Below are 12,482 nucleotides of genomic sequence, written 5' to 3' on the forward strand. Positions count from 1 at the left end.
TGCCCTTGACTCTCTGTAAATTGTTTTCCCTGCCTATCAATAAAAATCAGTTAGGACACGATTGGCAGATTTACTGAGAAATTTGCAGGGTGCGCAACCAAGCTAAAATAAAGCTGACATCCTTTTTGTGTTTGTGTTTTCAGTTGAGTCACCTCGTTTTTGCAAAATATTACCATGCAAACATTGACATATGCTTTCAGAATGTGCGCAGCTTTGTTCCATCTTTCTGAAAGGATGGAACACTGGGAAAAATGTTTTTATATGCTTTTGAACAATGCATCTGTCACACTCTTGTGTTCTAGGAAACTATTCCATTGTGATGATTGGATCCTGTTCTTTGATGTAGTAGTTGTTATATGGGGGGGGGAAAAAAGCTGAAATGGAATAATCTCTTTGCTGTTCTAAATTATGTCTACTTGTATATGGAAAAATGGTACCAGGTGTATTTAACTACAGAAACGCCTTCTAGTGTGATCTCATTCATGTAAAGCAGTAACTCCTTGATTTTTTTAACTAGTTGAATTCTGTGAGAAAATGATCCTTCCTATATTCTCTCATTCTGAACTGCAATAGCCCAGCCCATTTCAGTTAGTAACTAACTGTTTGTTCTCTAATGCTATGTGCTGCCTCTTCCATGTTTCCTGATGATAGCATGTCCTTCTCTAGCCTAAATCCCTACAGCTATGATGAGAGCTGTCTCAGCAGCAGTGAAGACCACATCCCACTGGCTGCCTTGCCATTGCTGGCTGTTTCATCCCCTCAGTACCAGGATGCAGTTGCCATGGTGATCAGTAGAGCCAATCAAGTTTACAATGAATTTCTCAAATCTACAGATGGGGCTGGTTTTAATGGACAGGTAGGACTGTTTTCTCTTACATCAAAGTAAAATTCCTTTGGAGCAAGGCTGTTTCTTTTTAAACCATTATGTGGAGGGGTTTGAGTTATGAGTATGGGACAATACTGCAAATATGATGAATGAATGTTAGCATGGGGTTACCTATGCAAAATGCCTTCTCAGTGCCCAGCATGAGAAAGACACTTCTGGAACCTGTGCAGTGTCTTAACCTGGACTTACTCAGTTGGTAGAAGATACTATACCTTTTCCCACAAGCATTTTGGCTCCTGAGCTCTTACCAAGTACTGCTATGAACTCCAGTAGCGTGTAAGAGCCTTAGTTGTGCAGTAAGTGCAGTATGCTAGGCAGTGAACAAGCATACCAGCCCAAGACAAATGATTATCTGTGTTACTGAGTTCCTTACACATCTGCTATAGCCAATAGAAAAGTTGGGTCATTTATGACTAACAACATAAGGAGTCCAACATTTAATTATTGCTATTTCTTTTTTGCCTCCATCACAGTAGTAATAAAACAATTGACAGTAAAGAAACTTAGAAGACAAACACTCAGGTGCCGGTTGTGTTGCAGATTTCCTGTGTGACTTTGGGAAAGTCATGTAATTTTTCTGGTATGACCCACTCCCCAGTGAAGTCAACTGCAGACTTCTTCCAGCTGACATGTCACAGTTACTATTCCTGCTTCTCCGTCTTTAGACTATAAGAAACAGTACTTTGCTGCTTCACATAGAGTAATAAATACGATACTGCTACCCTTTATGAGTTACTGAAATTATTTTGTGATGGGGCCCTCTACATAGCTGGAAAGATGCACTTCCTTAAAGCACCGTGACCTCCACACTTCAGAAAAAGAAAAAAAAAAGACATGTAATGTAAAGTACGGTGTAATCTTTGAAGAAAAACATGTGTCTTACTACACAAACAAATTCTTTTCCATAGCAGTGATAAGATTATGCTGTGGCATATCAGTATTTTTAGACTAAAATTTGGTTTGAAGCCAGTTTTAATATTCATAGTAAACTCTTCTTGTTTGAAGCCTAAAAACAGCCCAGCTGCAGTGATAGAACGTTATGAAAGGTGAGATTATGAAAGAAGAATTACACCAGTTACGGAAATAATTGTGAAAACAATTCTCTCAATAGAAATTGAGTGTTATGGGTTTTATTCTTTGACAAAGCTACAAAGAAGTCTCTGTGGTGTGTTTTACAAAGCATATATGTTAATATTTCACTTGAAAAAGTCTGTGTGACTTCTGTATGCTCCACAGAATTTTCACCATCAACAATTACCAGCATTGTTAAAATGGAAGTGACTTCTCAGTGCTGTCTACAGTGCTTTGCTTTGGTCATTAGGTAGAAATCCCAACACTACCTCTGAACAAGTCCCATACTTCTAAAATACATACCATATAAGCTGAGCCCCAGCCTGTGTGTATCTTTCCTTCCATATTTTGGTCTCTTCTGTCCATTTATATTGCAAGTTCATTAGATCAGAGATGGCCTTTTTGGTTCTATGTAGTATCTGGAACAAATTAACTCCATTACCTTAATGCCAATAATAATGAGGACTAGAAATGGAATGGTAAATTGAAGGAGATACTGTTAATCCTCCACAAAACATGCTGTTAATTTTATTAAGGTTACCTGTATCATATAATTTTCAGTTCTTTGTGGACTTCATTGTGTGGTGTAGGAATTTGACGGAGAGTAAATCAGCATGCTGTTCAATCGTCTACAACTTTAGAACCAGACTTGTCTCAGGATAGGTGTTAACTTAATGTATTTTTTTTAAAAAGTTTTTTTATCCCAAGAAATGTATTCAACTAAGAGTGTGTGGTGTGTGGAGATGCACTAAGAGAAGTTTGAAGTTTTTCCCCACCTGCTTCTTGAAGCACTCACTTTTCCTAACGTGCTTCACTTTGAAGAAATCATGCACGACATCCTGTTGCCCAAAACTTGTATTTTAGTGTTGTAGCCAAGCTGAATTAGGGCTAGAAGCCAGTTACGGTTTGTAAGGAGAGGTAATGTCTTCTTTAAACTAACTGGAGTTGGGAACAACAGACTGGACGTTTGCTTCAGTTTGAGAACTGGAGGGAAAGGGTTGCTGGAACCTGTGGAACCGGGGTGGGGTGCTCTTACCAAGGAGAAAGGCAATACAGCTATTATTCATCCTCAGACACAGGCAGGGGGCCAGGGAGAAAGTATCCTCTGGTAGAGGATGGAGAGGTGTTCAGTGGAATTGGCTTGAGCTAGATTCTAGTGTGCCATAAAATTACTCCCGATGATTGAATTCCCAGTTTTAGTATTATATGTATTTTAATTCACAGGTCCGTACTTTGAATGTAGCTTGTATGTTTAAATTAAATGTGAAGCAAGAGTGAATCTCTGCTTAATACCTCATTTAAAAGTTCTGTTCCCTTGTCCTGACAGGGAGGTACCAATCTGGTTTTAATCTGTTGAGCTCTTCTTCCCTGTGCGACTCAAGGAAATGTTAAGTAGCTCGAAATCTTTGTGAGACCGGTTGTCTGGTGATCTGGACTTTCTGAATTGGAGTCTGGCTGCAAGGAGCTGGAACAACTCCCAGCTGGTCAAAATAGTCCCTGGGACAGATATTCTTAGCATAGGGCACATGCCTGGAGATAAAAAGGAAGTGGGAGAATGTGGCTATAAATTTTCAGTTGCAATAGGAACCAAGGTGTAGAAAAAAAAAAACCACAACAGGACAAGCATGTAAAGTAAGACAGCAACTCCTCTGCACTGCTTTTTGTTTCTTATACAACACTTGCTACACTCCCCCCCAAAAAATCTTCTTATTTCCTCAGGTGTGTCTCATTGGTGACTGCATTGGAGGAATTTTGGGCTTTGATGCCATCTGCTATAATTCTAATGCAGCTGATGAGAGTCGGAACAGCAGCAGGAGAGGAAGCATCAGCAGCATCCAGGTGAAGAGAAAAAATCCACGCAGATGAAATACATTCATTCCATGGAGGAAATCAGCTCCATATAAACCAGAGAAATTTTAAGGGTTTGGTAAAATTGCCGTGATAGCACAGGATTTTGCTCATATGTCAAAAAATTGCTGTCTGAACATTAAGTCTGCAGTTTTATGATATACAGAAATCATTAGTGAAGGCTTTATCTGTAAATCTTTCAATCAGGCTTACCAAATGCCCTTTATTGTATCCCTGACTGTAGATAGCAAACAAGTCCTCTCTCAGTAATCTCTGGTAGGCTCCTTTTTTTTGCCAAAATATTTTAATCTTTTTTTTTGGTAATTTTTTTTTTAAATTTACTCACATAGGGTCTGGAATTCCTTATGCTACCGCCTGGGAGTATAGCATTAAGATGTGTTCATGAATAAGTTTTAGTGACTGGTGAAAGAATGCCTCCTTCCTGATAACAAATGCAAGTCACCTGAGGATCTGTAAATGGAACACTCAGCATGGCAGTGTCTGTATGAGTGCTGCAGTTGGAGAGAAGGAAGAATTAATTCTGACTTTGATCCAAGAAAGATTTTATGATAGTAAAAGCACATTTTTTTAAAAGTAATGCTAGCGTGTAAGCTTCATTATTGTGTTCAACATTGAAGAAAGAAAATTGAAATTCAACCAGACTCAAGTGGATGTGGAGAGGAGGTGTGGTGTGTTAGAGCTGGCACTGAGTGGAGTCTCCATACTCCTTTCTTTGTTTTTGTGACCCTGGCCAAGTTGTTTCATCTCCTTAGTTACCTCTTGCCTCAAAAATGGGCTCAGTGATACCAACCGGTTGAGAGCTATGTGTGATGAGAGTACTCTTGAGCAAAGAGACATCCTGTAAATGTTTCCAGGAAGGAGAATTACTCACCATTAATAACATGACTCTGGACTCTTGACAGGCCACCTTTCATAGTACCAGCACTGAGGAAAGTGCATTGCAAGCAAAGTAAATGGAGAAATGATCCTCCTGGATCCAAGTCCTACAGTGGGTTGGTTGTGTAAGGGCTGCTGGTGAATCAGAGTGGGGATCAGGCCTTAGGGAGTATAGATTCTTTTAACTTCCCTGCTCTTACTGTTTCAACTTTCTTGTATTCCTCTCTTTGCTGATACCACAGAACTTCTCTTCCCATTCCTCTCTCCATCTTTTCCCTTTCTCCTCCATCTTCATCTCTACTCCTCTGTGTGTTCAGAAAAACTAAGTATTCTTTTATGTCCTTGTCTTTCTGTCTGTCTGTTGTTCTCAGCTTGCTCCTGTGAAACACCTGTCAGGGGCATTTGTGAAATGAAACTGGTTGGAAATAAGCATGAGACTGAGGTGCTCTCAAGCATTCCATTTTATGTTCTGGTTATAAACCATGGAAATAGAGTAAATTAGGATTATGTAGTTCCCTTCTTACTCTGTTTCAAAGTGATCTAGATTGGTGATGCAGTGACCATTACATTCGCTGAATAGGTCAGTTTTAGGCACTAGAAACTTCCTTTTGGAGAGAGAATGCCTGTTAGTTTAATGAGGCAATGTAAATAAGAGAATGGTATGTTTTTCTGCTACCCCAGGTGAGTATTTGTTGGTTTGTGTGTTGTAGTCTGTTTTCTGTATTGTAGTGCCTAATATACGCTAAATAATCAAGTCAGGATTATCCATAATAGGTAGTATAGGCAGAAATGTGAATGATTACTGCCATCATGATGATTGTTGCATGTACATGCTTGCACAGGGCAGTATTTGAAATTTGCCTGCATGTTCAGTAAAAGAATCTGCAGTAGAGCGAATGTCACTCTGCTCAGACCAGACTAGTAACTCCTACTCTTTAAAAATCAATTAACATTTGTGAATATCAAAATGCTTAACAAAGAAAGCCAGCGTTATCATCATCGTCTCGTTCCTTGAGTTATTAAAGTACAGATGAATGAAGTGAATTTGGTCCAGCAGCAGCAGAAACCAGAAGTCTTATATTGGCAGTCATGGTATTTGGTTGAGAACACTGTCTCTTAGGAGAGGAAGATGGTTCTTTTTTGTTGCAACAGCTAAAGTAGTGTAGAAGTAGACAACTCTTCATTGGGATGAATGGAGAAAGTTGGTGATTTGCTTCGTGTGGATCAGAGATAAATATAAGCCACCTGTGGGTGACTGATTCAAATCCCAGTATTGATACCATTTTACTGCAGATGAGATTTTAATTTTGGTATGTGGGGGAGTTGAAAGATGGTTTAGAGAAGTTAATTTCTCGGTGATAGTTCTTCTCGCCAAATAACCTTCTGGCTTTGTGAAGTGGTTGTCAGGCTTTCCTGTTGAATGGCTGTTCAGTAATGTGTAAAATGAATCTGGTCCCAGTTCAGTCCCCAAGGGGACTATCACATGAACAGATTGTTCACAGGATAAAAGCCAGCTCCAGAACTATAGTTCCTGGTTCCCTGTTCTCAGGAATAAGACTAATTATTCACTTGTCATAGAAGCCAGGAGGTCCTCTTGGCTGTTGAAGACTGTAAGAGGAACAGTGTGGGAAGGTTCATCTCATAGATCATATACTGCGTCTGTCTTGGTTTCGTTTCCTGAAACTCATCTCCGTAATTCTGGAGAAGGGATCAGGTTCTTCAACATCTCTTCTTGACATGAAATCTCACCCCACGTGCACAGGGCTGCCGATGTGCTCCAGTACTGAGTGAGGTCATGGGAAATACCTGTCCTTTCTGTAGCTTCAGAGAAATAGATTCAATTAGCATGCTTTCCATAGTCTGTCTGTGTGACTTTGACCAAGTCTCTTGATCTATCATGCCTCAGTCCCCATCTATAAGCCTTGCACTCTTTCTCCCATCCTCTGTTTTGTCTAGTTGGATTTTACACTCTTTGCAAGTGGCTCAAAAATACTGAGCATGATAAAGTCTATTTTCACTTGGGGCGTTTGCTGTTACGAATTGTGAAGGGTGTTCCAATGACGCTTCAACAGTGTAATGCAGTGGCTTAAAGTCATGTCCAAGAAGACGGGTGTAGGGAGCAGTGGTGGAGAAAATGTAAATAAGTGTAGGGAGAGAGTTGTATGCAACAACGAAAAGGACAGCTTTGAATCCTGCTGTATTGTACAATGCCTAGCTAATTTTCCAGTGACCTTCCCTAGGGTCATCTCACAGAGATCTAGCCCCTTGTCCTTCTAAAACTACTTTTTTATTCCCTCATTGAACTGTCTGTGGCATGTATGCTTTGGAAGACCTGTGTTTTACCCATAGAAAATGAAGTTTAAAATGTGTTGATGTGTTGATCAAAGAGAATGAAGGCTTTTTTTCTACAGTGCAATAATAGCATGCCATGTCCTGTTAACTTGCTCTAGGTGATGGTTATTTCTCTAGAGTTTAACCAAAAAAAAAAAAAAAAAAAAAATTTAAAAAAATGCAGCTAGCATTCTACTGTGTCTCTGACAGAAGTGTTGTGTCCAGGAAATCAACGTGCACAACTGAAATGCTAGGTATGCTACGTTAACCTTAATGATAGCAGTTCAGAAGAGGGAGCTTGATGCTTTTCCCACACAGTATCGTTCCTGAACTGTCAAACTCCTGAAAAATTAGACCTGAGATTGTCTTATGACATGAGAAGAACACACGCTCTGCAAGGAAAACCTGTTATTGAAGCTTGAAGAGAAAGGTGCATTGTTGCCAGCTTTCAAGGATGAAGATACTGGCTTCCATTACTAAAATCTTCTTAGCTAGTTCTGTGGTGACGCAAGCTGGTTTTTAAATACTGTGGAGAAATGCGTCTGACTAAAAGAAAAGCATTTGGTGTTACATTACTGTCAACTCTATGCCTTTCCAACAGCCAACCTTCTTCCTGATACCACCAGGAAATCAAGAGACCTAAACAAAAATACTTAATCACTTTGAGTTCCTTGCACCTGCTTTCCTTCCCGGGCACCTTCAAGGGTTTCCATTTTTCTCAGTCCATTGACAGGAATTCTTTTTAAAAAAGGGGAGCCAAGATGTTGACATACCTGCCATGTGATTTTAACAAAGAGAGTCTCAAAATGTCACCAGGGTTTTGATGAAACTCTGAGCCTTGACAGAACTGATGCAGTTTTCAGAAGTCACTGATGGTATGATGTTTAAGACCTTGACCTACAGCCCCAAAATCTGTGGATTTGTCAGAGCATTTCGTGGGCTTTGGTTCAATCTCTAAAAATTCCCTTTCAGCTATGTGTTTATGGATTCACTTGCATCTTTTGTGCCACCGTGAATATTCTTATGCACTTAATAAATTTATTCATAATAAACCCACCAAATTGGAATTTTAGGCAAAGGTTGCAGAATATTTGTAGCATGCAAGTTACAATTTAAAATCATAAATATATTGCGTTTTCATGGCACTGTTGCTTGGGAACAAGCTAGAAATTAGAACTCATCATGAAGGCTAAAAGGTAAATACCTTTGCTGAATCAGTTTCAGATAATCGCGAGCCACGAGCAGATGAAGAAATGATGTTCACTTATGTTCTTGAGAATTCACCTACAAAAAGTTACTCTAAAAGAAACTGTGTCAGGAACACTTTGGTTGGAAGAATTTTGGCTTTGAAAGATCCCTGATGTTCTGGAGAATAAAGTTACTCAAAAGGGCTCATGTTATAAGCGTGTGTCAGTGTAAGTTTGTAAACTGCGGGGCAAATCAAGCTACATGGAGACACTGTCAGGCTGAAAAAAAAGTTACTGGTTATATTACAAAATACAAGGAGGGCCTGTAGCTGGCTCTGGCTTGAACTCAACAGAAGCACATATTTTAGGTGGAGGCTTTATTTTAGCTTTACATTGCTTTAGCACACAAAATGGTGGGGCCAGTCGGCTGCTAACACACAGCAGGAGCCCTCACCTTCTACCTGGCTCTGTGAAATAGGTCTCCGCACTCATTAACGGTAGCAACTACGAGAAGCGAGGCTTAGTTTTAACATTGTAGATATATTAGTATTATGCCAAGCCAGTCCTAAATCTTAGCAACTTTCATATTAAAGTTGGCATGATGTTACAGCTATGTTACTGTGAAATGCAGAGTTTCCTACATGCATGTTTTTTCATTGTACCATCACAGGAATAATAGTCTGTGAACATGCTGATCCTAAACTAATCTTCTGGACGTTATTAAGATGCTAATGCTAGTTGTATGATATCATTACATGAATTCTAGTACTACATTGTAAGAGTTAGTAGAATATGGATGAAAACCAATAATTATGCAGTTAGAAGGGGTTTAACTGTTTTCCCAGCATGCCTTGTTGACGTTTGTATCTTTGGAGTTTTGTAAAAATGGATGTCAGGCATTTTCACCCTATCTTATTTTGTTGATCTGAATAGAAGGAGTTTTACACAGAACTGAATTACATAGTTGTTAGAAAGAACCAGGTCTTGCATGCCTCATGCACCCAGATCCCATGCATTAATGGGGGGATTCAGTCCAACGGTGTTTGGCTACTGAAACGGATGCAGGAATAAAAGGGGTATGTCAGGGAGGATGCTTCTGCGAGCAACAGAAGTGCTGGAGGAAATGAACAGTGAATAAATCTATTTCCTGTTTTAAGGGGTACCTTAAAGATATGGTACCACTGATCTCTTCTTGCATCCTGCAGAAGTTCACATTCTTAAAAAATCAGGTCCCGCATCCATGGAACATGGTGAGCAAGACCATTAATGTTGTAATGGGCATTTTGTGCACTCAGGTAAGACCCCTTCTGATTACCTTGTGATATTTATAGTTCTCTTAAGAATGATGAAGTCATGAGGGATACCTGCCACCCCCGCCTCCAAATTCCTGGTTATTCTTCCAGCTTTTAGACTGTACATCTTACAGGGAAAGTTAGTCTTCATCTCTTTCCTTGTCTTCTACTGCAGAGAGTCTAACCCCTTCCACCCTTTCTCAGATAGAGGTCAAATGTGTAAATGCAGACATTTCTTATAAGCTCTGTCGTATTTTGATCACTGTCTAAATCTTCCTTTTGCTCTGTTCATTCTCTGAAGGATAATCCCCTCTTAGCAGAGGACTCCAGTCTGGGTGGCAGCAAACGCCTGAGCAAAAGCAATATTGACATCTCGGGAATCATGGAGGATGAGAAGCCAAGGCAGCCATTGCCTAGGAAACAGAGTGACTCATCCACCTATGACTGTGATACTATAACCCAACATCATGCTTTCCTGTCTAGGTAACAAGTGTTTGATGAGTGAGTGAAAGAAATAGGCTTGCCATTGAATGGAGCCTGTCAGCACCAGAGCAACAGAATAATTTTTTTTGTTTGTGGTGTGTTTCTGGAGGTTTGCTTAAAAGTCCCTGTATACCCCTCAAAGAAAACCATTGATATAGTGGTTCTAGTATGAACTTACATGTGGAGAGTTTTTTATTAAAAAAGTCTTTATTCAGTTGTGAGAGTTTTGAATATGCGAAACTGAATGCAATTAGTTCCATTTCTTCCGTGCAGCCCACAAATTAAAATGGATGAATGTTTTATAATTCTAAATTTCGGTTACTTTTCTCTTTCTAAAGATCCCTCTGACTTCGCTTACGGGCTTTCTATTATTCTGTAAAGAGTGAGACAATGGCTTTAGGTGCTCCTGTTGGTCTATGAACTATTCAAATCGGCTTTAAAACAAAAAAAAAAAACCCAAACCCTGCGTAAACGTTTGGCTTAAATGAAGAGGACTTGGGGCAGAAGAGTTAACATAATTAACTTTCCTGGATCCCAAGAAACCTTTTAAAACACAGATTTGATGGGAACATAAGCATTCTCTTTGTCTCATTGTTTCTGCCTGTTCTAAGCTATTTGGTTTTTTATTTATCTGAATTCTTTGTGCTTTTTTTCCTCTATCCATCTTATTTGCTTTATTTCATTAGGAGTGATGCAGAGGTAGAAGTCTTATTGTGTGTAGAAGTTTCAGTTCTGCTACAGTTGAGCATAGTGCAGACTTACTACTGTGCTTTCCTTCAAGTCTGACAGTTTTGTTAGCAGTAGTTTAAGGTAATTTTATTTTCTTCTTTCAACTGAATGTAGTTTGCTTTGCTTTTGTTGACTATTCTGCTTTTATTTTCAAACCAATGGGTTTTCTGGATATTGACATGTTGTAAAGTGTCTTCCCGCTGAGGGTAGAATGGTTGTTTTTCACTTGTCTGTGATGAAAAACATGAAGGTTTTTTTGGTCAGTCACTTTTAGGTTCTTGTATAGCAATAGTGCATTACATTTGAAGCACAGTGTTGGCTTGTATAAAGCACTTCAGACTTGGGAGATAAGAAGATTAATTAAGACAAAGATAGCAGTTTTCTTCCAGTTTTATTTCCTCTGTATCTGTGATTTTAAACTGAAAGCTTTACATACAGCAATACTTAAGCAAGCAGACAGAACAATGTTATCTTCCATTATTCCTCAAACTTCAGACTGTTGCAAAAGTACTGACGAACAATTGGACAAGCACAGGCTAAAGATGGCAGAAAAAATTCATTGGTAAGGTAAAGAAGAGGAAAAAACTACAAATCAAACCAAACCATACCATGTCATCCTCTGACCCACCCTGTACATAGGAGAGACTCCAAGCCTTTGGTTTCCTGTCTGTGAGACTTGCATAAGATCGTTAAGACCTTTTCCCCCTGAGCTCATTTACAGCAATTCAGAGGTGATGCGTCAGTGTGACGTAATGAGGTTACAAAGATCACACTTTCACACAGAAATGTCCTTGTCCTACACACTGTGGTTGTGTTTCAGTATGTCAGCTTGTGCTTTTTGTCTGAGTGCTTTTGGCAAAGAGACTTAACTGCTAACTGCTGTGCCCATGATGGATTTAATTCTTGGCTTTCTTCATTGCTACCTAAAGGGGCCCTAAGCTCGGTCCCCGGGGTTTCAGTTAATAACATCAGGTTATAAACTGAGAATGTCGCTAGGTTCTCAGAATGAAAGAGAGGCCTGGTGTCTTTGCCTGATTTGGGACCAATCTTGAGGATTTCTTGATTCTGATCCATGCTTGGCCACTGATGCAGAGCGTAGTGTGCAGATACCTCATGAGTGCTTCAGTTACAGCTCCGGTTGAAGTCAGCATGGTCAGCATCTCAGTCAGGCTCTGTACACTCTGGAGGCATGTTCTGCTCTGACTCATGACAGGACAGTAAGTGTATATGCTCCTTTTCTGCTTACGAATGTAGTTATTTTGTCTCCAGCAGAACTAAATGAGGGGCGAGTCTTTGTCAGTGAGTGATAGGTGATCTGTATTTACCTCATACATGTATGGCATACAAAGTAAATGAATGTTTAAATCACTTAAAAGAGTAAAAGCTGTCTGTAAGCATCACTAATTTTAACCTGTAATAAATAGTTGAAAAGTAGTGAAATTCTAGTTCATAGTTCAGGGAATGGATTAGAACAAGGCTTTTTATCTACCCATATAACATACTTTACGACTGTAACCTTTTCATACCATTGTGGTCGTACAACTCGAGTAGGTTAGAATTTGTAGCCGAAGTTTCAATGTAAGCTTACATACATCTGTACTGCTAAAAGTGGGCTAGGTAAACTTCAGTCTTGAGTCCTTGTGTAACATACCAATAAATATTCTGTAGAGTAACTGTAGAAAGCTCTTGTATGTTGAAGGTAGTAAATTTACTGCATAGCTGCGCTAGAAATGGTGATAAGTGGCTGCTGTACTGCAG

The 12,482-nt window shown here is 39.5% G+C and overlaps 1 protein-coding gene across 1 annotated transcript in view; it reads left to right on the forward strand.

The window, feature by feature from the left end:
• The window catches only part of PITPNM3 (PITPNM family member 3), a 106,659-nt gene that overhangs the window by 68,978 nt on the left and 25,199 nt on the right, over positions 1-12,482 (forward strand). Inside the window, exons 7-9 of the mRNA XM_086475081.1 lie at positions 667-856; positions 3,677-3,796; positions 9,814-9,995. Coding sequence (XP_086331207.1) covers positions 667-856; positions 3,677-3,796; positions 9,814-9,995 — 492 coding nt within the window. The remainder of the gene's footprint in view (positions 1-666; positions 857-3,676; positions 3,797-9,813; positions 9,996-12,482) is intronic.

This window comes from Leptosomus discolor, chromosome 18, assembly GCF_034619465.1.
Source record: "Leptosomus discolor isolate bLepDis1 chromosome 18, bLepDis1.hap2, whole genome shotgun sequence".
Lineage (NCBI taxonomy): Eukaryota > Metazoa > Chordata > Aves > Leptosomiformes > Leptosomidae > Leptosomus > Leptosomus discolor.